Below are 26,335 nucleotides of genomic sequence, written 5' to 3'. Positions count from 1 at the left end.
ATTTTTTGACTAGTTATTTTTAACTCATTCAACTGCCATTGACAGCTATAGACGTCAAATTAATTTGAACTATTTCTATTAGTTTAAAAATGTTTCCACTTTTGTTAACAAGAGTATGAAAACCTAGGATTTTTTTATTGTACATTTAGAACAGATATAAAATTTGTGATTAATCCTGAGTTAACTATTGAAGTCATGCAATTAATTACGACGCCTGACGCGATAAAAAAACAACTTTCCTTTGTTTTCTTTGGTCCCCTCGGGTCTCCTGACGGCGGTGTTCGGTTTAGGTGAACGGTATGGGATTTTTTCTAATAGGTTTTTGGTGAGCTAACGAATACACACACACTCGCACGCACGCACGCACGCACGCACGCACGCACGCACGCACATACACATACTCACCCACATACAAAAACATTTTTATAAAAAAAAAGAGCAATGATGATGACATTACCGAATGAACAATACTGAGCTCTTTTAGGAAAAAAATATATATAAGAAAAAAAATAGAAATAAAAATTAGGAGCGTCAGGTAATGAATTTTTTTATAGTAATTAATCGCATGACTTTACTAGTTAACTCACGATTAGTCAAATTTTTTTTTATATCTGTTCTAAATGTACAATAAAAAAAATTCTAGGTTTGCCATATGTAAGGAACGCAAACATAATCTCTTTGACCCAAAAGGTAGACTGTGTTGACAACACCCTGCTGGGGTGACGGCTAGGCAAACAAATAAAAAGGCGCATGGAAAAGTATTTTGTTTCACCAAATCAATCTGTTCAGTCTTGATAAGTTTAAGTGTAGTACAACGTGATTGAAGCTGTTTTTGTAAAATAAATATTTGCCCTCGAGCAGGAATCCATATTTCAGATCATTAAACTAGATCCCTCTGTAATATGCTGCCTGGTTGACATTCCTCTTTCCTTGCTAAATCTGACAAATTCTTAAAACACCATGTAAGACGTGCTTTCGTATCGTCACATGAGGTCGCTGAACAATTGGATTCAGCTTTATTTCACTCAAGGTGGGCGGTAGCTTTATGTCACTCCTGGTGTCTGCCTTGTGGAACAAGCCTGAGCTATATGTAGGAGTTACACTTATTCTACCTCCATGTGCTTCTCTTGCGCCTGGAGTATCACTTGTGATAGATTTCTGCCCCTCTGGACAAGCTTGTGTCACTGTTGGCTGTCACAAGATAGATTATCCCTGTTTAAGAAAGAGTGATCACTCCGATTAACAGCAAAGCAGGTTGAATTGAATAAATGGAATGTTGTGGGTAGAATCAGTATACTGTATGGCGCTTTACTGATAAAAGGACGGCGGAGAGAATTGACCAAACAGTCAGCCCATTAAGACAGAAGAGAATACAAGTTGAAATAATGAAATCAAAGCTATTAGATATGCTACCTTGTTGTCCAGTGAGATATGCCTTTATTTCTCACTAGCTGGGATTGTAATCTCTTGTTTGCGCTTTCCTACTCTTATTGGCAAGTTGATGTTGCGTAACAGATGGGAGAAAGAGATAAAATATCAACAGTGTTGTGCCATTGTATAATGGGTTTTTTCTTGATAGCTTTGATCAGTGAATATTTTTATGGGTGAATAAAAGTCAAGGCATGGATTCCAGATTCTTTACTATTCAAAGCTATTTAGGATTCAGCTCATGTTCCCTTAAAGGCCGTTTTATAGATTTATAGTCTCTGACTCCCTCTAGAGGGAGAGGGGGAGAGTCAAACAACATAAAAATCTTGGATAGTGCTCATGAGAACGTTTTCATTGCTGCATGTTGCTGATTAAACATGACCTTTAATTAACGTTAGCTGAAAACTCAGTGTTCACCCATGGCTATTTGAAACAAAATAAGTCTTTGTGGTCTCTTTAGTGAAAATATCAATACATTTCAAAGAGTCAATAGTTAGATTGGTCTCATTTTCTATGAGCAGGACTAGTTGTTCATTCATGCAACTCAAGCTACTACTTTTTATATGGAGTTGTGCTTGGACAACCTTGTGACAAATGGCCTTTTATTGCTGAGGGGAGGAGAACAGAGTGCATAAAAAAGTGCATGCAAAGGCACCAAAACGACTCTGCATGACGTAACAATTCTGTAAATGCACATTAGAGAGGGAAATACATCAGCAGTGCTGTCTGGGAATTCCGTTTTGTTCCTCGAGAGCATGTCGTACTGCTATTTCTGGCAAATATCTTCAGCACTTGGAAATATCTCAGTTTGATCCAATAGCAGATTATTTTTCAAGCACACTTTTTTGTGTTTCTGAATGATTTGTAAAGGGGGTAAAAATTAAGCCTTTTGTTTTGGAAACATTTGCATAGTATACACATTTAAATTCAACATGTACAAAGAGATATAAACAACACCTTTTGAAATTAGTGACTTGTGCAGAAAATATGTCTCAACCAGATATAAATATGCAATGCCATCCAATCCATTTAAAAATATGTAGCACTTGGCAATAATATTGCAGTTGCGTGTTGTTTGTTTAATTTGTAAGGTCAAGACTTTGGCTCACTTTTCCAAACATGCGTGTTTCCATGTTTTGCCACAAGAGTCTGCACTACTTCAGATAATTACATGAGTCTCTAAGGAGACACTGATACTTGAAACAATCATTAGTTTTCACCAAGAATGAATTATTGAAAAAAAAAGTATGTATTAAAAAGCCTGCATAACTTCAAAAACATATTGGCTACATATGGATATTTAAGTGGTATTATAATTACATGATTATCAATAACAGTGGTGTAGAAAAGAACACCAAGATGGTTACAATACAATTACATACTTTGTGATGATATTGTTTTACAACAAAGCAAACTAAACCCATACTACTACTACTACTACTACTAATAATAATAATAACAATAACACCAACAACAATACTACTACTACTACTACTACTACTACTACTACTACTACTACTACTACTACTACTACTACTATTACTACTACTACTAATAATAATATTAATAATAATACAGTCCCCTCCAGAAGTATCAATTCCTTTGTTGTTTGTTGTAAACTGAAGACATTTGGGTTTCAGGTTAAAAGATGAATATGAGACAAAAAAATTCAGAATTCCAGCTTTTATTTCATGGTGCACTGTAAACCCGAACGTTCAAATAATCAAATAGATTAAGTACACAATACTCAAAGTTTTATGAAAACTACTACTAACTTAACTTTTTTAATTTGGTGTATTTTTGTATGCTTTTATGAGTAATTTGTATTAAATTGAACTATACTAGTTTTTGGGTAACTTAAAAACATAAATTAGCTGATGTTTCATAATTTACTTTACTTATTAATTTGTAATTTTATTTTAGCCCTATAGTTGACATTGTAAATGATAATTTGTTCTCAGTTTCCTATCTGGTTTAAAAAAAAAAGAATAATAATTTATGTTAGATTACAAACATATGCCCATAGCAGGCGGCAAGGCGGCCAAATGGTTAACATGTCCGCCTCCTAGTCCAGAGGTTGTGAGATTGAATCCGGCCCTCTGGCCTTCCTGGCTGGAGGTTGCACGTTCTCTACGTTCCTGCATGGGTTTTTTCCGGGTACTCCAGTTTCCTCCCACATTCCGAAAAATATGCACAGTATGTTAATTGAACACTGAATTGTCCCTAGATTGTCTGTGTGTGCCCTGCGATTGGCTGGCAACCAGTTCAGGGTGTACCCCGCCTACTTCCCGAATACAGCTGGGATAGGCTCCAGCATTCCTGGGATTCTCGTGAGGACACACAGTGTACTTATGGTTTGGACTTCTGTTAACTTAATCCAGTGGTTTTATAACATTTATACATTAGTAACTGAGAATAATTGATTTGCGGTAACAGAAAGCTTCTAAGTAACTATGTATCCCAAAAATTAAAAATGGTGTAATCAAATTATTCAAGTTCTGCAAAACTTTAACGTTTGAGTTGATCAACTCAAAAAAAGTGAGGCAACCGATTACTTCTCTTTTTTTGAGTTTTGCTAACTTATTCGGGTTAACAGTGTAGTTACATCTACATATATTAAACTAAATTAAAGGACAGAGTACCATTTGTTTCAACTTACACACTTTTCAAAAGTGTGAGCAAAAGGAACAGGCATTATTTAATGAACTTAACGTGATAACATTTAGTATTAGTTACTAACCCATCCCTATTTTTATCAAGAGTCTATTTGCATTGTTCTGTGCGCCCACATTATATTATCATTTGAGATGCCAGAGATTAAAACATCATTTTTACTAATCAATCACTGTATACTGTACAATTTATCTTGCTAATCTAAAAACAGATATTTGTTTTATATTATTTCATTTTCATTGTTTATTTTTGTGCCTTTTAAGGTGACCCAACTGGAAGTGAGTGCAGTGTCCTAGCAGAATGAAAATCTTTCTGATGAAGGATACAAAAATGATCATTAGTTTCTTTTCTGATTACTCTCTGGCGCGGATATTGTTGCTGTGGTATTATTGTTAGCCACTAAGATCTAAAGGAACGATGTCTCTTCAATAACCATGTTCACGGTAAAAACGTGTCACGCATATCTGCTGGGTGTTTACCATATTAATGGTGGATGCACAGTGAGTTGTAAAATACTTTGTCAGGCACTAAAAAATGATTTAAGAGAGTTGGTGCACACTTCTTATTGAGGTTGCAGGCTGAAATCTCCTGTCTATAAAGTCACACACTAAACTTGCATCAAATGATTGGGTTACAGTATTACCCAAGCCAGATCACTGATGAATGTAATGTCTTATAACCGGATTTTGGATGCTTCTGTATGAAATTAATGATCCTTTAGTTTTTGGTATCATCATCATTTATTTTATTTTATTTTATTTTTTTATATCATCGAGGCACGAGAAAGATCCGCCCCTGCACCCATTGTTGTTGTTGTGGCGAGGGAGCAACAAAGCCCTCCCATAAAACACATGATAAAAAGTTCTGGGGCACACCCCGTAGGATGAGACACACTCCTGTTTGTTTTCCAAAGTCTTGTTGAGTAGCTTCTTCTCGATTAGACTGTGCTTTTTATTTTGAGTCAAGCGTAGCTCACACAACTCTTGAATTACAGAGAAGTGGTTGAGATCAGTGGCTCCTGTCTGTACACGCAAGAATTACAGGACAATAGAATGTTCTTATGTGAATGACGAAGCGAGCTTGGGGAGGGGCAAGTACCCTCCGTGGCACTGTCGGACAGGAGTAAGAAGTCTGGAATGAGGAGGTGGATGTGCTGTAAATTATGGAGTTTTTCTTCATGGACATTGAGAGTGTTTTTTATTTTATTTTATAGTCCAGTTCTGGTCCTTATTGACATCACCTGCCCATTTCTCTATCTGTACCTCGTTCTCTCTCATTTGTCTTTCTCCACACGTAACACGCTTTCCAACATGATACAGGATTGATGGCCTGATGGCTGATGGTGGAGGCAGGAAGAGTTTAAAAAAAAATAGAAACCCACTTCAAACTGCTGGTTGTCATGGTTCACAAACAACACATTGTCATTGTGGGATACAGTAGCGGTCTGTTATTATTTGCCTCAATCACCCAGCAACTGTGGCTTTATGATAAACAAAGGCAAAGGGAAGGAAGTGTGTATGTGATAAACAACAAGCCGAGGTCTGGATGTGTCTCTTATCAGAGACCTCACGCTCCAGGTTGCAGCCTGAGGGTGGACCTGGAAAAATGTTCCTCCTCAGTGACATCCCCTTCTGCTTCAGTCTGAAATAGCCATTATAAGAATGACATCTTTCTTATTCTTCCTGTGTGTTGACATCATTCAAGCAGGGAGCTTAGTCAGCAATCCAAGGATTTGCAGTTATACTCATAAAACGCAGAAGCACAGAGCACAGCAGAATCTAAAGTCATCCTATAAACATGACTTCTTCAAGATTTACAGTCTTTAATTTGGTAAAAGGAGATGAGAATATAACCTTGGTGAAACGTTATTTTTTTTCTAAAGAAGATGCCTACTGGGGGAATTGACTCTACCAAAATTATACACTATGTAGCCCACTATTAATTTGATATAAATAAGTACCGGCTCTTTACAAAATTGATGTCCAAATTAAATCATTGAGCTACTTATTGAATCTTCCTACACTTTCGAGGCAAGCCCGTGTCTTTTCTCATGTATCCGTAGTTTTTGCATTGCCCATAAAATCCACAATACTGTGGCAATTGTGTTTTGACATTTTTTAAATTGACATTGAAGATATATATATATATATATATATATATATTGTCCTTATACTAAATAACAAAACATACTTGTACAAGAAAGCTAAATATAAATAGTAAATGATGAAAAAGATGAAAAAGAGCAGATTATGCTAATTTCCCTCCACTGCAGTCTGCTTGTTTAGTTAATTTTGTGTCGTAACTCATATAATAGTGACTACTAGAGTGATAACTAAACCAACATCTCTTTTTCTTCCAATTCATGCTCCTTGGCACTAAAATTGTGAATTTTAAAGAGTGAGTCATGATTCATATCGAAAGTGTTTGTATTTAAAAAACAATCATTTAAAAAAAGTATTCTTCTTTTTCGCAGTGCATACTGCATCTAATTCTGCCTCTTTTTTTCTCTTCTTCTTTTTGCTATAGACACGGCTCACTGCTGGAAAACAATATGACTGGTGTGGCAAACCTTCCGTCTTTCATGTCACCTGACTAAAGAGTTTCCACCAATCTAATGGTGTTAGCAGGTTGAGCTGTAAGAATACAGTGCGGGAAGGTCTACTGTTTATCCTTTGTCAGTTGCATTGCCATAGAGACAGGAGAGATGTGATGATGTGATTATTTTCCTGGACATTAAAACCACTCTGTCATTTATTCATTTTTTCTTGGAAACCTGGGCCACCAAGCACAAAATCCGTTTTAAAAAATTGGAATACTATCAGTGGAAAACGTTGACAAAAGCACACACATCTTGGGTTTACAGATATTCTTTAAAATTTGTGGGATTTCTGCTTTGACAACAACAGCAATGTTTTCCGAAAGTGGGAGAATTGTAGTCAATAGCTTGCTGGATGAAAATCAATTTAATTATAATGCTGGGAAGCAAAAGTTTTGTTGAGATAGGTCTGACATCTGCATTTCACTAATTTGTGGGTGCGTTATCCAAAATATCATGTCAGGTTTTTGAGCTAAAGGATCTCTGTTTTGTATGTAATGGTTACAATTTACAAGCTTTAAAATAATACTGAGGATTAATAATGTTCAAATTGAACGGGTTTATGAAAAAAAAATTCTGGGTCTGATTCTTGACAACAAAATCTGCTAGAAAGCCCATATAAAACATGTTAGGGCCAGACACATATTAAATGAGAAAACAATGTATATTTTGTATTGTTCATTAATATTACCATAATTGAATTACTGTGTAGAAATTTGGGGTAATTCCTACAAAACCACAATACAGTCATTATGCACACTGCAAAAAAAAAAGCATACCTTGAACACACCAATAAACTTTTTTTTTTATTACGCACACTAAAGTTTAGGAATCTGGTAGATTTTAAAACTGGACGAATAAAGTATAAGGCAAAAAAAAAAACATACAAAAAATATTTACTGAGAGAGAGGGGGGTTATTATTTGAGTGGGGAACTGAAATTTGAACAACTTTATGCTCGCACAAAACTTAAAAGTATGTGCATTTCAATCTGTGGAGTGGTTTTGTGGAATGGTCTTGAGGAAAACATCTACAGAAGTACAAGTATGTGTCAAATACTTTTGCTTACAAAGTCAAATACTGTAAATGTAATTTCTGTGCTTTGATAATATTGTGAGCTTTGTGAAACCATTTTGTTTTACCTGGCTACACATTATTTCAACCTGAGATCAACATAAATTCACAAATATTGGTTTGTCATTGTCAGCATTATGGTAAAATACCTGTTTCAACACATTCAAGATCCATTGATGGCTGTGAAAAGACAGATCTATTTTTCGGGTGCTAAAGCTGTCTTATATAATTAATAATAAGTCATTGGTAGTAGTGTAATGAAACGCATCACTTTATATTGGCTCTGGAAAATAAAGAATATGAAGAATAAGCTTTTTCAGCTGCGATAAGCAAAATGAGAAACCCAGCAACCGACACTGATGCCCAAAGTGCACCTTTGTCCATTTATTTATTTAATATAAAAATAGTTTGTGAAAGTAGTTTTTTTGCCTTTTAAAACGAAAATTCAACAACATAATTTACATAAAACTAATTATTATTACGTTATCCTTGGATGACGTCATATTACTAGACGAGCGTCCCATTCTGCCAGGTCGAGCGCCACTACACTTGCGGTCTCACAGTAAACAAAAGCCAAGAATACAGAAAACTCAAGCAAAACCAATGCCTTTATTTTGATAGTTCTTGTAGCCATGATCACAGAGCACGCTGCGTGCGTGCTAGCCTAGCTTCAATTGAAACGTTGTGACACAAGTTGTAATGAGCCTCGCAACTACGAGGAAGTCTGACATTTGGGCGCAGTTGGCTCTGAGGACGCGGGGAAGATGTCCCCCTCCGTTTTATAAAGACCACGATCCTTCCCATCCACTTTCGCCGCAGCACAAATCTCCGGTAAAACTACCGGTTCCTCTTCCATTGGGACGAAGAATGAAGCTTGTGTCGCGTGTACAGCTTCTGCTCTTACTACTGAAGCGTTTAAGGTACACAGAATATGTCGGAATTTGTATATCTTGCTCAGAATTTTGATAAACTCTTCCCGAAGACTCCAATTTGTAGCAGGTACTTAATGATAGCTGAAATATACTTCACATGATCTTTGTTTTTATTTTAACTAACAGCTCGTTTTGGGGTAAGGTCCTAATAAGGAACAGGTAGCAGTGTGTTCAGAAATTAGGGGGATAATAAAGAACCAAAAAAGAGAAGAAGAAAAAACACTATCACAGCGTTTTAGCAAAAACAAACAATGTAGCTTGCTGAGATGTGGCAGTTACAGTAATTGTTGGGTACATTCCCAATAATGAGATATTAACATCTACACCTGGAGAAAAATAATAAACTGTATTTGCTCTTACCTGAATCAAGCTAAATGTAAAGTAAGACATTTTTTATGCTACTTGCACTATGGGAAAATCCTTATTGTGTTATTTAAAAGTTTCAGTTTCATGTACATTTGACATAAGCATTTCTATTTATGTAAATTTGTTGTTCATAAATGGTTCTTCATACACAAATGTCAAAAAGTGTTTAAGGTGATTAGCATTGCAGACAAACAACAGTTTTATTATGTGTGATTTATTGTTTAGCCATCATTTCAATTGAGAATTTTACAATGGATACACACACACACACCCCCCCCCCCCCACACACACACACGTACGCATGCACATTTCTACATCGAAACCCTCTAACAATTTCCTGAGCTATTCATCTACTTTAAGCACCCTCAACCCCCCACACATGGCGGCTCGGTGGTGACATGGGTTCGAACCCGAAGTGGTTGGATAGTGCAAGCACGTTATCACCTGCCCCTCCAAAGATCACTGCACGCCCCTGTGGTAGGGGTAAAAGTAGAAGAAAGCCAACTGTTAGCTCACGTGCTAACTGCAAACTTGTCCTTTGGCATTTTTGTTTGTGGTAAATGACTTATGAAACACATTATGGAAATACTCAACACAACCAGTAGTTTGTTTAAATTGGCTATTATTCCATTTCACATCACAAACAGAAGTCATGGCAACTCAGTGTTGACCATAAATAGTTCTTAAATATTGAACATGTTTAAAATTTACAATTGTCGGCTCTGAAGATTTTCCGAGTAGATCAGGGAGGATAAAATCTTCTTGTCTTGACACACCCTTCTCAAGAAAATATTTCAAAGACGTCCAAGTAATTAGCACAAACAAATGCAAAAGATGTGTAGAAGACCAAGACAACAATTATACAAAATGTCTATAAGGTACACATACCATCACATAAAATAATTGTTTCACATTAGTGTCATTTCAGTCCACTCAATTTACATCTTTTGGCCAAAACACACATACAGTGTAATCAGTCAGAACAATTCTTTTCCAACCCCTCTCCTCGGACAATTTGGGCTGCTTCCAAAAGGCTGATTAAACACACCAGGGCCTTGTCAGTAGCAATCATGGGCGTGTTTCCATGACACCGCTGACTGAAACGATGACCTCAGAGAGAGACAATGATCAACAAACAATCCATAATCTTCCGAAGACCAAGATCTTAATGAATTGAATTTTACTAAAGGAATGTAACCAGTCCAGGGTGTACCTCGCCTCTGGCCCAAAGTCTACTGGGGTAAGCTCCAGCACACCGTAGTGAGGATGAAAACATGGATGGATGAATACATGAATGTGCAGTACGTAAAAAGAATATTTGCCAAAAGGAATTGAAATGTATTCATCAGACTATTATAATTACAACTTTCTTACTTATTTAAGAAGAAACTTTTTATTTCTAATTAATCATGTAAATTTCAAAGACAAAGGGGGGAAAAGGGCCCCAGGCGATAAACAGATGTCATTGCTCACATTTTTACAAGCTTCTTACAGAAATCTACAAGCTTCTTTAGCAGTTAGTCAAAAAATGTTTTTAGTTGTTCATTCTTGAATATTTTACATGATTTCTTTCAGAGTCTGGTGGCCAGTTCAAAAGCAGGGTTAGATCCAGGAGTTTTTCCTCTTTAAACGGGGGTTGATTGATACATTTGGGCACTGAGCAAATCATTAATTAATATATTTTAGAATATCAGATAAAATGCAGGAGAGGCTTAACTGGGGCTACACAGATATCTGACATGGCTATCCCACACAGTCCCCCGCGTTCTTTTTTTCTTTTCTTTATTCCATACATTGGACATGCCATACCATTGTAGCTCTTATATCTTTGCTAAGATTATATTGCTGGCAGTGGGCCGAAACTTTGTACTGCCAAAATAGTCACTTCTTAGGAGACCCCCAAACTGGCATGTTTTTTTGCATCCATTATCAACACTTGAGTTTGGAAAATCATTTGTAAAAATAACACCCACATGTTTGGAATTACCAATAGTATTGATTTTTGAAAAAAAATATTGACTATTGTGACTTATGTGACTTTGGCCCAACGGCAGCAATATGAACCTAAGCGCATTCCAATATATAGTTGCCATTGTTTGTGCATTGTGAAAATTGCTAACAAAATGTTAACTTGTGAAAAATGCTGCGCTCTTACACCTGTTTTCAGGATCAGACCCTTGAAGAAATTTAATTACACTGACGTTAGGTTTTTGGAGAACACTTGAGTAGTCCACCAGACATGAATTCCATCACATCATTTGTTTTACAGTACAAAGCAGTTGTTTGCTTAGCTTCATTGTGTGTGTGTGCGCGTGTGTGTGTGTGTGCTCTTGTTTTTGTTACATAGTGGGGCCATCATTTCGGGATTTCACAGAGTTGTGGGGCCCGCCCCCGTCCATGTGGGGCCATTTTGCTGGGCCCCACAAGTTTAGACCTCTTTTTTAGGGTCAAGACTTGGTTTATGAGTTTAGGTGTGAATTGGGTCATGGTTGAGTTTAGGGTAAGGATTAGGGGTAGGCAATCATTTGTGATGGTCGGGGTTAGGGGAAGGGGCTAGGAAATGCGTTATGTCAATGATATGCCCCCACTAGAAATGTAAACCTAAGACGTGTGTGTGTGTCTGTGGGGGTGTGTATGTGCGCGTGTGTGTGTGAGCAAGAGAATGTCAGACACAATGAGTTTAGCATAAAGGTTAGGGGCTGCGTTCATTCAAGAGTAATGCTTGTCAGTCGGTGTGGAAGGAGTGGAGACCTCTGTGAGACCGGACTGTAACTTGAAACCAAGGATAATGAGAGAGAGAGAGAGAGAGAGAGAGAGAGAGAGAGAGAGAGAGAGAGAGAGAGAGAGAGAGAGAGAGAGAGAGAGAGAGAGAGAGAGAGAGAGAGAGAGAGAGAGAGAGAGAGAGAGAGAGAGAGAGAGAGAGAGAGAGAGAGAGAGAGAGAGAGAGAGAGAGAGAGAGAGAGAGAGAGAGAATTAGAAAGAGAGCGAGACAGAGAGAGAGAGAGAGAGAGAGAGAGAGAGAGAGAATTAGAAAGAGAGCGAGAGAGAGAGAGAAAGAGAGAGAGAGAGAATTAGAAAGAGGGGCGGGAAACATTGAAAGAGTTTGAGATGGTGATGTCAGCTGAGATCAGAAAGTAAACAGAGTTCCAGACTGCAGCATGCTGTCTGCGGAACCTGGACTGCAGCTGGGGCAGACCGATGGGGGCTCCCACGCAATTCCCGGGACCAGTGCAATTATCAGTGGGAGGGCAGGCTGGTTATTTCTCATTTACCTCCTCATCTTTATCTTCGTACCTCAGGGGAGCTCCTGGCCCAACAGTAAGAGACCAAGTTTCCTTGTATAGTTCACCCCTTTCTCTCTGTTGTGTTTGTTCTCAAGACATCTTTGTCTTGATCCAGTCTTTCTTTAAATCCCTTAATAGCACAAAAGCAAGACTGGAAAATGAAAGTCTTCAGAAAAATTCATGGCACTTTTATTAACACAGATGTTTTTGTTATCTATTGTAATAAGGACACAGTATGCTATGTGAGATGGTTTATCTGGTCTTACATAATCATAATTTAATAAAAGTGCTGTTACAGCAGATTCCTTTGTAGGTAGTTTGTTTCTTAAAATAACTATTTAGGCTTGGTATTCCTTTTGTGTGCAACAATTTCTCTTTAAATGTCAAAGTGGTCTCTGGAGCAGAAGCACTTGAAATAGTCTCTGCTGTATTTGCCCTTAATGACTTCAACAGGATGCGGCAAGCAAAGTTCGAATCGATCATGCTGACTGCAGTGATGCGTGCGCCAAAATCTCCCCTGCCCTCCGACTCCACTTTGCAAATCTCCAAGTAGTCAAAACACAATAAAGTCGTGTTGGCCAGTGAACTCGTCTGTGCTGACTGGCAGTGATTAGAAGCGTTCCTTCTTTCATCTGGTGTTGTCAGCTGAGTCATTCTGGAGATGGTTTGTTGCATAATCTTGTGTAATTATCTGATGATTAATCCTTTCAGTGGAGAATCTTTTTTTGTTGTGTCCTTACCTGATCTGGTGTGTTAGGATCAACAGAGCTAAAACACGACAAAGGTCAATGTGTTTGAAAACAGAGAAATGTCAATTACAGGCAGCATGCACTTTTTTTTTTTATGTCGAAATGGATAATAAAGCAATATTACACTTAGTGTTTTTTTATATATATTTTTTAAATTATTTTAGTATTTTTTATTTTTTTTATTTTATTTTATTATTTTTTTTTTTTAGCAAAGGAAGTTCATTAGAGTGATGTACAAGGATGAGCGGTGGGATAAGCCCACACTCAGATCTGCACTGCCCACAATGCTCCCCTGGGAGTTTCCTTGTTCCATGCTAGCTAAATCACACTGACCTCAAAATACCGGGCAGCTGCTGTGGAGACTATGCAAAGGGGAACACATACGCACATTTGAAACTTTCCACAGTATGTCATGGTTAAAATAACCAAGATTTTGCCTTGAGAAAATTGTTTAATTGTGTATATATGCTGTATAATATGACTGTGTAATGTCATTTACTTGACAAGGAGGTTTTGTACAAGTTTTTGCTCAACATAAATGCTCTCATTCGTGGGGTCATTATGCTTCTAAGCTTCCTATTTGTCTCTTGTGATGGTGAAGTTGTCAGTTGCGATGCGGTCACTCTTCGTTCCTATGTTTTAGGTACCGTGTTCGTGGCTCTTATTTTGTCATATAAGCCTTTATTCTGCCATATAGAATTGTGCATTGCCCTAGCGAGAATTACTGAATGACTCTTTTGTCATTATGTTGAGGTTCCTTAGCCGAGGTTTTCTCTCAGCATGTTGAGGTTTCTTTTTACTACTTTTCCATGCAAGCTGTACTTCCATGTGTTCGGGGTTGCTTCCATGCATCCAGCCCTGTTCCCTCTATTGAGGTTCCTCCGTCAAGTGTTTTCCTACAGGCCATCTGAATCCAGCCCCTCTCTCAGTTGTTTGTATTTTTTATTTTTTTGTGTTTGGGTTCTAATTCCACATCTCACATTATAGATGCTGACAGTACATTCATAATAGTAAGATTTACACTGCATTTGCACTTCATATAAAATTTTTTTTATTTGTATGGCTACACTTGACAGTATATCAATATGTAATGGTAGTTTATGTGTGAGAGATAAAAATGTTCTTGATAAAAAATATATCGTCTTTTACTTTACTTTACTGAAATAACTATAATTTTGTAAAATATGCAAAATAAGACACGTTGATTCAAGCGGTGAGCAAGAAAATGTCAAGCTATATGATTGATATCGAGTGCAGATGGTTGGATGCACAGATGCATTTCTGGTAACATTTGGGTATCAGCATTGAATTTTGCAAATGGCGTACTGTAAGTCTTGATGCAGCTATTTTCCCTAAATGTCATCTGATGTTAAAGTCAATTATTAAAACAGCACAAACAAACTCTTGACTTCAGATTGAATCGTTAGGTCGCTAACTTCAAAATCTGCAGCACGTTGGCTGTTTGATCTTTTGTCTACACTTACTGCATTAGGGGTCAAACTGTGCTGATCCATGGAGCAAAGTTTGTAATTCCCATGAGAACTTCTCTGGCAGAGTCAGCGATGATGTCAACGTCTGCATTTACATCAAAGGTGTGCAGCTGAGCTATAGATGCTAACATCTGCCATGTAGCACATGGAGGTCTCCACCAGGCGTTGGAGAGTGTAACAATGAGTGTTATTTCTCCAGTATGGCTTTTTCACATGCTTCTAAAGAGTCTCCCAAATCTGGAGGGGAAAGAAAAGCAAACACCACTTCCCATTTCCAAAAGCCGCAGCAACACACACAATCTGCATTCAAGTTGAAGTGGAAACGACCATAATAACTTCTTGTGCTAGCCTTCTGGTAGCGTTGGAGACCATGCAAACTCCATATTCAATTCTGGACAAGAAATTGAGACTTCACTGCAACTTAAGAAAATACATTCTGCCTTGAAGTGACTGATCAGTAATAAAAAATCTCTGCAAAGGAACCAAATAAGAAAACCACAAAAAGAAACAGTGATGGTCCATTAATAATGCAACGTGCATCCCAAAATAATACTATTTTACTGTGTCTAAATATTGCTCTTCTTTCACACCCAGAGGAGGCAGAAGATAATGATCATGCTTCTACTTTCCCATAGAACAGATTCTTCTTATCTAAATCCAGCCATTTAAAAAAAATATATATATATATCATGTCCTTATTAGGGATGCATGTTGTTCCTATTAAGCCGACTTTGGGCGGCGTCATCATGTTCTTTGATAGTTTATTTAATAATATTCCGGTAACACTTTCCAATATAACTAGTTAGTAGTTATGAACTGTAAACTGTTTATTAATCAGTTATTAATGACTTGTTAAGTGCTTGTTAAAAATTTAATCATTTATAATGATGCCTAAAAATAGTTAATATATCATTAATAAACTGTTGGTAAATGAGTTATAAATGAGAAATTAACTGTATGTTGATGATTTATAATTATGTCTTAACAATTAGTAATAGATCATGTACAAGCTATTATTAATTACTTACTAATGACTTGCTAATTATCAGATAATAGTTTGTATGCAGTATGTTATTGGGACGTTATTCTAAAGTTATTTCCAACTTTAGAATAACGTCCTAATTACATATGTAAACTATTAACTGATACTTAGCAAGCCATTAGTAGGTAATTTACTAATAGTTTGCTCATGATAGTTACTAATTTATAAAGCACGGGAATATATCGTAAACATACAGTTAACAAGTCATTTATAATTTATTAATAGTTTTTGATGATATAATAACTATGTATAGGTATCACTTTAAATCCTTTACAAACTGTTATCAAGTCATTCATTTATTAATTAACTAATGATCTATTAACTAGTTATAACGGATAGTTACCAATAGTTCAGTATAGCATTTTATTTGGATCTCTTTAATAACAAGTTTTCAGCAGACCAAAGACTGATCTGATCAACTGGGTCGTGATTTGTTTGTTTTGTTTTGTTTTTTTAACTCACTGATCGGCGATCAGTCCCAAAAATCGTGATCGTGTAAAGCCTACCGGTACACCTCATACAACTTTTGGAGTTTTAGAATCAAACTGTCATGGTTTGGTGATAAGTGCCACCATTATCATCTTCAAGTAAAGTTAATTAAGTCTAATTAACATGAAGAATACGTTTTACTTGAAGACCCCCCCCCCAAGAAAATGATACTTTTGACCATGAACAAATGTGAATGTCAAATTTAATGTGTTTGTTGGAGCTCAGGTGTGCCTTCCCGGGACTCTCATTGGCACAGTCGTTGAATCGCATAATTATTCACCTGAAAACAACAAACGAATTGACAGTTTGAATGTTTGCCAAAGATCAAAATCTCTTCTGTTGGCCCCCCTGATAATTGACAGCATAGCTAGTTGTCTGACGTTAGCAGTAGAATAGCCTTAGGCATGCAGCTCAACTGTTGGATTTTTTATTACATTACAAATGTAGAGGAAGGAATTGTAATAACGTTCACTAAAATCTGGAAGTTAATGTCATTTTTTTAATGCATCAGTGGTGTGTTTTGTTTTAAATAACTTTCAGAACTCAGAACTCAGTAGACCCCCATGTTGAGTTTGAGTTTGGTTGTCTTTTCCTATGTAAGTTGGCAGACTGCTTTCTGATTCATGGAGAATGACGTAAACTGTTCGGATTACACGGAAAGGAAAGGCTATTTGCTTTGTGGGGTGGGAGGAACGTTTCAATTGCAAGCCAAATGGAAAGTGGAAATTTGCTTGTTTGTGTTTGTCACTTATTAATTAGCAGTCTACATTGATTAATGCAGAATGACAACGTGGACCTCAGATGTTGGAATTTTCTTTTTGCATTCTGGGGAAGTTCCTTGATTCACTTTTTCATACATTTTTGCAAAATACATTAATAATTTAACGTGATCCTGCTTAGCACATAAATATAATAAAGTAAAAATGCAACATTTTCAACTTGAAGCAGGGTTTCATTGAAGGCAACCGTGGGTCAGCTCTCTAGAGATACAACACCATCCCGTCTAATGTCATTACCAGCCTAACTGAGGTCTTTTCATGTTCATGTCCAATATTTCAGGTTTTCAACTCCCATGGTCCAGTGTACTTTACCGAGTAGGGAGGAAGCAAATTGTTCTCATGAGAGTTGGTGTCTGCATCCACCACCTCACCCCCGCCCCCCTCAGATCACCATATGGCAGTCATCACACCTTTTAAATATGTTTTTCATCCTGTGCTGGAAGCCATTGCTGCTGGTTAGAGGTCACAGTAAACAGAGTGAATGGTGACATTCGCCAGTAAGTCGCTTGATGATGCGTTTAATCCACGGTGCACAATTGATGGGCAAGATACAAAGCATCAGTCAACTGAAGTGTATTTGGTAGCAACAATTTTTCTATTGTGAGTGAAAGCAGATGAACATCGATGCATCACTTATTCCATTTTAAGGTCACATGCCAGGTTGAAGTATTTTAGTTATCCAGAAGAAGAGTGCAAATGTGTTATGTTTTAAATGACCCATGTGTTGGATGCTATTTTGTTTTGTCTCATCAACTTTTCTATAAACAAGCCTTGTCCGCCCTTCCAGTGCATGTCTGTGGTTCCAACATGGAAATCCCCAAAGAATGACCATCTGGACATGAAGTGTAAGATGATCTTTTTAGTCAGACGATGCAAAATATAATGAGACAACACAAGGACGACAGTATACAAAAACAAAATTGATGTGCCTGTGAGTTTATATTTGGTGCCACAACAAGAACCTGCAACTCGTGGCTGGTATGACAGCCTGAATAGTGTGAGTGCGTGTGTGTGTGAAGGGCCTGGTGTGTATGATTGGAGGCATTAATCATGTATTCTTGAGACAGCAGACAAATGTACTGCAGTCAAAAACTGGTGGAGCTGTCAAGGTTAAAGCACAAATTCAACCAAACCCACGTTGTCAAATAAAACAAATGACTTGAGCAACCGGCAGTATAAAATAAAACAGCATAAAGCTCCAAGCAGCTTTGTGAAGCAGAAAATCTGCCATTTGAAAACCTGCAGCGAAATTAACCTTCTGGAAATACACTGGCCCAATTCTAGTTGATTGATATCGTTGTACCTTTGGTTGTGGAGGAAGAATAGCGGAAGATGCCTAGTATCTGCATCAGGCCGATACCAGGGCACATTTCACAGTATCGGCACTTGCGACGGATTTCGATACTGGCATCGGTCAGGAACTAAAGGCTGAAATGGTTATTTTGCATTTATTGCCCGCCACAGGGGGGTCCGGTAAGAGCACATAAGCCTTCAGTTGTACTCAACAATTTAATTAGCTCTGAAGTGCAGACATATCTTTGTATATTATATAGTATATCGTCATTGACTACTGCACTGCTATGAGATGAATGACGAACGGAGAACGTGAAACAGGAAACGGAAATACACAGCAGCCTTCCAAATTAAAAGCATGGATTTAAAAACAAGATACAGGGAGTCCTTGAGTTAAGTCGTTTCGACTTTATGCCGCCCGTGCCTCGTTCGTAGCACCTTTTTTTTCTCTGTTAATTTCCCACAGTAATCATGCCATTTTAAAGTTATTTAAAGGTGTGTTGTTGTTACCTCCAGCAACGGCGCATCACATTTCCATGTGTGCTCTGCCGTCTGTCAGCAATGAATGTTCGTGCGGAAACACGAAACACGGCTCTTCTGTGTCGCGCAAATATGTTTTTTTAAATTACTGTAAATATCGACCTTAACAGGGAAATCCGACTTAAGTCGAAATTCGGGTTACATGGCCAGCGTAGGAACGGAAATCCGCCGTAACTTGAGGACTCCCTGTATAATTAAACAGTTTGAGGAATTCTTAACATGGTAGATATTACTAAATTACTTTTTTTACATTATTGTATTGAATTGAATTCACACTTCACTGTATTCCTTAAAAATAAATTGTACAACCACATATTTTGATTGGGACTTTTTTTCCCCTGGCCACTGGATTATTTGTTTCATTTTATTTATCAATTATTTTTTTAAATAAATGTTATTGTGTGTGTTTCGACCGGCTCAGCTAGCGGGAAGGGAAGTAACACAGACGAGAGATTGTTGTGTGTTGGAATAACTTGTACAGTTTTAATTGAGGTAAAGAAGGAACAAACAAAGAAATACTCAAACGAGTGTTCAACGAGTGTTTCAAGCTCACACCAAACGCGCGACGAGGCGAGCTATACTGCTAAGTCACAGCCGCCCCGAATAACTGAAAGGCAGCGCTTTTATTCGGGGCAGTCCAGCCAGGTGTAGCTCAGTGATTGGCGGTGAGGTCCGTCGCACAGTCGTCCAATCAAAAATGTGGCGCCGGCACATTCGACGCTGCGTTGTAATCAGAACAGGCCCCACCCAACACACACTCGAGTGAAACGTTGACGCCGGCGGGCACTAGCCGACAGCCGTAACAGTGTGTTCGATGCAAAATGACTTTTATGAGCAAATTGAAAAAAAAGTCATTAATTTCAAGCTATTTAAGGAAATTTGCTATAATTAGGATATATAGGTCTTTTAAAAAATATATATCTGTCATTGTTTTTTGTGAAATATTATTTACTATTGGTATCGGCACTTGGTATCGGTGAGTACTGAAGATTTGAGTATCGGTAGCAGTCTAAAAAAAGTAGTATCGAACATCCCTACTCATTTTAGTAGTGTACATTTTAAACAAAGAGCAGTTTTTAAGCACTGTGTAAAGTCAAGGCAAGTCAAGTTATTTAAAAAAAAATTTGATCAAATTAGGAAACATTAATAGCATTTGAAGTGACTTTGTCTGTTTTTAATACACAAATGACGTGTAATACAGGAATTAAAAGGATGAGCTAACTGTTGGAAGAACACTGTGCCAAGTTTAAAGTGCTGCATCTGTTAATTCTCCTTCTACCACAAGGACATTACCCTGTCTCTTTCCAAAATTAAACACAAAACCTTTACATATCCACACAAAAATGCTCAAAGGACCAAGAATGCTGTCTAATATCAGTCGTGGTGACTTTCATATTATAGCAGCTTGCATGATGTTTGATGTTCTTCGCAGCATGCAAACCCACAGACGTGCTAACTCCAAAGAGTAGCTTGAGGCCTCATAGCTGTGGAAATAACCAGAGCGCCAGTAGGCAGCCACTCGCATAAACACAGCAGCCCTCTGTGGACATTAAAGTCAAGTCTGCTCATGCAAATATCAGATTTGACATCTTCCTTACTTTTCAACCACATTTACCGTCCTGTCTATTTTTGTTGGTAAATTCCTTGTGGTTTAAAATAAGGCTTGTTGGTCTAAAGTACTGTATTCTCTTATTTAGATTACAGGTACTTGTACAACCACTGCCCAGGTCCAGAGTGGAACGTCATGTGCAGGGGATGTTGCGAGTATGATGTGATCCGCTGCAAATGCCCCCTGCAGGGGACGTCGGTGGGCTACGCTGTGCCCTGCTGCCGCAACGCCCTCAATGAGTGTGACCCCTGCATCATCCATCCAGGTACAACTTTAACTGTGGCTGCCAGACATTTAGCATTTTGGCATTTGCCAACATGTTCTCAATTGTATTTGACTGCAAATAAACAATTAATTGATTAACTTCATGCCCAGTATCAAGTTCGCAAATTTTAGAAAGAGATTTATTAGAGAAATATGTCATTATGCAGTTTTGCATGTACTTTCCATAATTGCTTCTTCTCACATTTCAAAAACATGTATGGCCCTATTTGATTTTATTAAGACAGGCACCCATACACTTGGCATACAAACTGGCACATCTTCATTTTCGTAGCGGGTCAAGACTAGTTCAGTATGTTTGTGTATTTGCTAGACTGTGTTACGCCTTGATAGGCGTTCTGGCATATTCTACAGTAGGCTATAACACTACCCCAGCGAATCTGGCAATTATTTGGAAGTAAAAAAAGTAAGCTCGATTTTAAACTCGCTAAAGTCATGTCTAAGTGGTGGTGTAATACATTTTGGTGAATTTGATCATAACAATTTGAGCATTGCACCCCAATTATGGGTGGTGATGGTTGTTTGGAGCAGGGGTGGTTGTCATACGGACTCACAATTGCAATCTTCTTGCACTTCCTTTAATTCTGTGCTTCTCAATATTTTTTTTTGCCCCCCCCCCCCCCCCCTTCCCTGGAAAAAGAAAATATTTCATGCCCTCAACTCTCCGCCGAGGCTATGAATAGTATCATTTGTCTATTAAAGTGTTGTAAGTACACATCTGCAGAATAACTCATATTCCTTGCAAACTTGCAAAAATATATTTTTCCACCATGGCATCACATGTCGCTTCGATTGGTGGGGAATCAAGTCAGCTGTCTTCAAATATAAACACTTTTATCTGTGCAAGTCTGGCAAAATGCCAACAGAAAGAAAACTCCACCCATATCCACAATTAGATTGCTGCTTTGTACTTGACTTGTGCTGGGCACAAAAATAAGACACTTTACATGGAATACTTTAAAATGACCTTATGTGTGAAAGTGAGTGTGGATAGTTGTTTCTTTATAAGAGTTTCTTTATAACTTTATATCGGCTAGCAGCTACAGCCTTCAAAGTTGTAGCTCATAATCTTCATTTGTCCTCCCCATTGTGACAAGAAAAGGTACTTCCTGACTTGTGTGTCGGTGAAATAATAGACATGGCTTTTCTTCCCATCTGTGGTATAATCAGGAGCCATACAGAGCCAGTCTATGATACTAAAACAAATTGAGACAGCTGGCTGCTACTCCTACAGGAACTGAAAATGGAAGCTAATACCGCTTCCATTCTTCTGGGTAGAATTTCAACAAGATGTTGTGAGTGTCGGAGTGCGATTTATTGTCCGTTCATCCCGAAGAACAAAACAGTCAGACGTCACTTATGTTGGTTCCTAGAAAGAGCCTGGCCCACAATCAAGGTTCCAGCTCCAGAAGCAACAATGCCAAGCCTCTCATTGAGAAATTAATGTTGTATTTATATAGTGGAGATCGAATGTACCCCAAATGTCCCATATTGGCTGATCCAACTCTGGCCACATAGTTTAAAAAAACAACAACAACTTTGCGGCCCTCTTTGTAAAATATCCCAAAACTACTTTTTTACTTTTTTGTAATATGTGGATTACGCAACATATTCGCTGGCGACAAGAGTCAATTCATCATGTGAATGTGCTGTTTTGACACATGAGTGGCATGCTTTTAGACAAGAAAATAGGAGATTGTGATGCTATGTTTATTTTAGTCAGTCCTGCCTGCCATGTATTTGGCACAACACCAAGAGCTGTCTGCCTCCTTTGGCTTTTACACTGCAGGGAGACAAATAAGTGTGATGGAAAACCTGGAAAACAGTTTAATTATGTCTGATCTTATTTGTTTCCAGGCCAGGTTTACATCAAAACATCTCTTGTGAATCTTTTAATGTGACTCAAGCTGTTTATGTTGCAGGAGCTATACATAATTTTGTACTGGCAATACAGTACTGGCCATTTCAGCACACATATTCAGTTTGCTGCTAAATCAGTTGTTTTCTGAAATGCCATTTTCCTCCAGAAGAATGTCATGTTTTCTACACAGAATGAATGTGCTTTTATAGAGGAAAACCAGATGTTGGGAATTAAAATGGATACAAGTACCTTGTGTTCGGCTGTAAAAAAAACGAAATGCACTCAAAGGGGCTGTGTACAGTGAAGTCATAATTGACCATGTGTTCAAATTCATACCTGTCATACTTTGCCTTCCTCCCCCTCATTTGACCAAGCAGCCACTTAAGTGAAAATCCGTCCGCTCAGGAAACTAAAGGCGTAGAAATGTTTCAGCATCCTTTTGCAGTGAAAGATGAGCGTAATGAGTTTAGCAGAGTTCATGTACGTAAAGGAAATGTAGTGAATCTGCATTACGAGGATGGAGGCCCAGCAGAACAAGCAGATGCTGTGTGGAAGGGGAAGGCATGCGCGAAAGAAGGAGCTATGTATGACATTTTGATGAGGACATCAAATAGCATTGTAGACTCGAGATTTGTTTTTCCAAGGATACTGTATGCCCAACATGATGCATGAACCAGTGGGGATGATTAAATTAGATTTAAATGTGATTTAAATGTGATTTAAATGTGATTTATTTTTACCATGGTGCTTTTTGAATATTGCGCACAAGTAATTTTTTTAAATAAAAACAAAAACTAATACTGAAACTAACTAAAACTAAATTAAAATTAAGCATTTATTAAATAACTAAAGCTAATAAAAACTAACATAACCATCCTGAAAACCAATTAAAACTAACTACATTTAAAAAACTAAACTCAAAACTAAAATGAAAATTCTAAAACTATAATAACCCTGGTAACAAGCTGTTAATTTCCACTAGTATTAGTTCACTGCCAAATTAATCAGTGCAAAGACAATTAATTACATGTTGTGTATTATGACAAAAGTACCTTTCTTTTTAGCATCATGCTAACAAACAATGCATAATGTCATAGACAAGCTAACAAATAACATTGGTGTCATGACTGGTTACGCAACATATATTTGAACACTAACAGTATACATAACATGTAGGCATATAAATACTCACAGGCATACATTATATTCTTTATCTCCTGCAAAGAACGACTAATATTGTTAATAATTAATGATATTCATTTAAGTGAATACACTGATGATGTTTAGGATTTCTCACAGTAATTAGGAAATTGATTATATACAACGCTTCATTTTCATAAAATCTCTGTCAGTGTTTACAATTTCGAATGATCATTTCCACAACATTCCTCGAACATGTTGTCTCATCACAAGTGAGCCATTTTTAAAACACTCATTTGCTCCTTGCGGACTACCTCGTGCCCGTTTGCACCACGTTGGTGATCCCTGTTGTGGGTTTTGAATGATAGCGGGTTCTTGTTTGAGGTTCATCTTTTGGTCCCATTCTACGTTTTCTTTCAGGTTGCAGTATTTTTGAGAACTGTAAGCGGTGCAACAACGGGACATGGGGTCCTAAAGATGACTTTTTCATCCGGGGCCAATACTGTGCTCAGTGTCGTCCTGGATGGTCTGGTGGAGACTGCATGAGTAAGTGAGATCATTTTCTTAAGGACCACATGACTATACACGTATGTACATTTCTGTGGCATGAAGTAAATGCGTTTTCCTTCCCTTTGGCCATACTTACATCTGGCATGACTATGCCCTCTTGGAAGAGTGCCCATGCCCAGGAGGGCTTCTTGACAGTCAAAAATCTGGATACTTAAAACCATTTCATATGTAACATTTGGACTCCACAGCTTTACCAGGATAAAACATTTCCACAAAAAATAACAGTGTTTTATTTATTTATTTGATTTAATTTGTTATATGATACATTCTCCTTGTTTTATTTATGTTAAGTATATTAGAACTTTGGAATCTTGGAATTTGGCAATACTGAGTCCTGCTAAAATCAGATGAATGTGCAGCCTATAGACCAACATAGTAGTTAGTCCCTCATTAAAAGCTTGTAAAATTTTATTTGCGAGCCACTTTCTGTGCAAGCGCCCAAATACAGTAAGCCCTTTCTGTTGTGCTAGAGTGTGGTGGAGTGATCCGCAAACGTCAGGGTCACTTAGTTCTGGAGAGCTACCCCAACAACGCTAGGTGTGACTGGACCATACAGGTGGACCAACCCTTTACAATAGAACTCAGGTAAGGAGGCCGTACTGTTGTTATGGGGCACACAGAAACCGTCTATTTACTAGACAATTATAACTTCTCTCTCTGGATTTTTACGTGTTGTACAAGATTGCAGTTATTAGCCCTGTGGAATCAAAAGACTAAAAGGATATAAAATAAATAATCATAATAATGAAATGACAGTACAGATCAAGACTTGTCCTGGACTGATATGGAAGCATTCATTTGAATATGAATTGGCCACCTGTCATAGTGATTAATCGCTAGCAAAATATCAAATGTCTGTTCAGCTCAGATCTTTTTGCTATATGTGTCATTAATAATGGCAAGTTTAAAGGTTTGGATAACGCAGTAGGCCTGCTGCCTTTAAATACTTTCCAGCTGAATGATTTACATGCAGTCCATATTCTGTTTGAGGCCAAATTTTTGTTTTTAAAACATTCAAGATAAACTGCTTACATGCGTGAGTAGACTGCGATAACTCCCACATACATATTGGAATCTAAACCGCAACAAATGGATAACGTTATTACACAAAGAGACGTCATTTCCGCTTTTTACTTTCTCCGGTCAATCAAAGACATATAGTATATCATATCGCCATGTTTCACCATTTTTGTTTTCCTCTGCTTGTATTTCCGGTGTGTGGCATGCCAGACGCATGGACTCATATGCAGTATCATAGTGTGTATAAGTATACACACTATGACATTGTCGCCGTAGAGACAGAAAATAACGTGAAACCGCCGTAGAGAAATCAATACCTACTCAATTTCGGCTCATTTAGCGAGTGAATAGAGCATGTGCAAATCATGAACAAAAATTCCATTTAAAGGAAGTATGCCGAGCCGCGTTTATATGACCAAATATTCGGGTTAGGTAAGTGTAACGCAGGGGTTTTATTGGGGTTTTAAAAAATGTGAAGAAGATCATATTAGGAGGTTTGCACAAAACCCGAATATTGTAAACTTTTAGTCGTTTGAAAGGGTTATTGACGGCATGCAAGCATAGTCATTGAAGGCTTTCTTGTAAGATATGTTTTTTATCTAAATGTTAAACTATGCCAAAAGTAATACAGAATAACTTCTCCTTTGAAGATAATATAAGAATTAAAAGTCAGTCTTTGACTGTTGACCAGCCCAAGGTGTATCTCACCTTTTGCCCCAAGTGATGTAGAAAATGGATGGACGTATTATAAATGTTAGTTCTGAAGGCTTCTAATGTCATTCGTACATCACTTGCATCTTTTATACACCCTGGGTGTTTTAAGGCACCAACTTGGTAGTAAAATAGTTGGTGTTTTTATAAACGTCCAACCAATTACTGGTTGAAGTTTTATAGTCATTTAACAGCTACTGATCAGACACAATTAAGAAGTTTATCCAGGCCAGAGCCATCATGCTGTTCATCAGCAGTAATTATCACCAGTCACACAAATGGAAAAGTATTTATATGTGCATTCTCTCTGTTTAATAGGCGCAAAAGGTGTGTTAATGAGAAATATCCTTGTAATGTTCAGGGTCATAAAATTCATTGAGCTTTCCAAAGCAAAAGCCCAATGCAAGG

The 26,335-nt window shown here is 37.6% G+C and overlaps 1 protein-coding gene across 4 annotated transcripts in view; it reads left to right on the top strand.

The window, feature by feature from the left end:
- Window positions 1-26,335, top strand: part of LOC147176480 (inactive serine protease PAMR1-like) — a 111,826-nt gene that overhangs the window by 71,652 nt on the left and 13,839 nt on the right. For 2 of the 4 annotated variants that reach the window (XM_086073930.1, XM_086073929.1), the window contains exons 3-5: window positions 20,432-20,608; window positions 24,047-24,172; window positions 24,667-24,781. In XM_086073930.1, the coding sequence (XP_085930056.1) occupies window positions 20,479-20,608; window positions 24,047-24,172; window positions 24,667-24,781 (371 nt within the window). In that variant the 5' untranslated portion in view covers window positions 20,432-20,478. Of the gene's footprint in view, window positions 1-12,215; window positions 12,387-20,431; window positions 20,609-24,046; window positions 24,173-24,666; window positions 24,782-26,335 lie in introns of those variants that run through there. The other 2 variants (XM_086073928.1, XM_086073931.1) reach the window with 2 other exon arrangements.

This window comes from Leptonotus elevatus, chromosome 4 (assembly GCF_054856555.1).
Source record: "Leptonotus elevatus isolate MCC_2025b chromosome 4, RoL_Lele_1.0, whole genome shotgun sequence".
Classification (NCBI taxonomy): Eukaryota; Metazoa; Chordata; class Actinopteri; order Syngnathiformes; family Syngnathidae; genus Leptonotus; species Leptonotus elevatus.
This window is presented reverse-complemented; position numbering and strand designations above follow the sequence as displayed.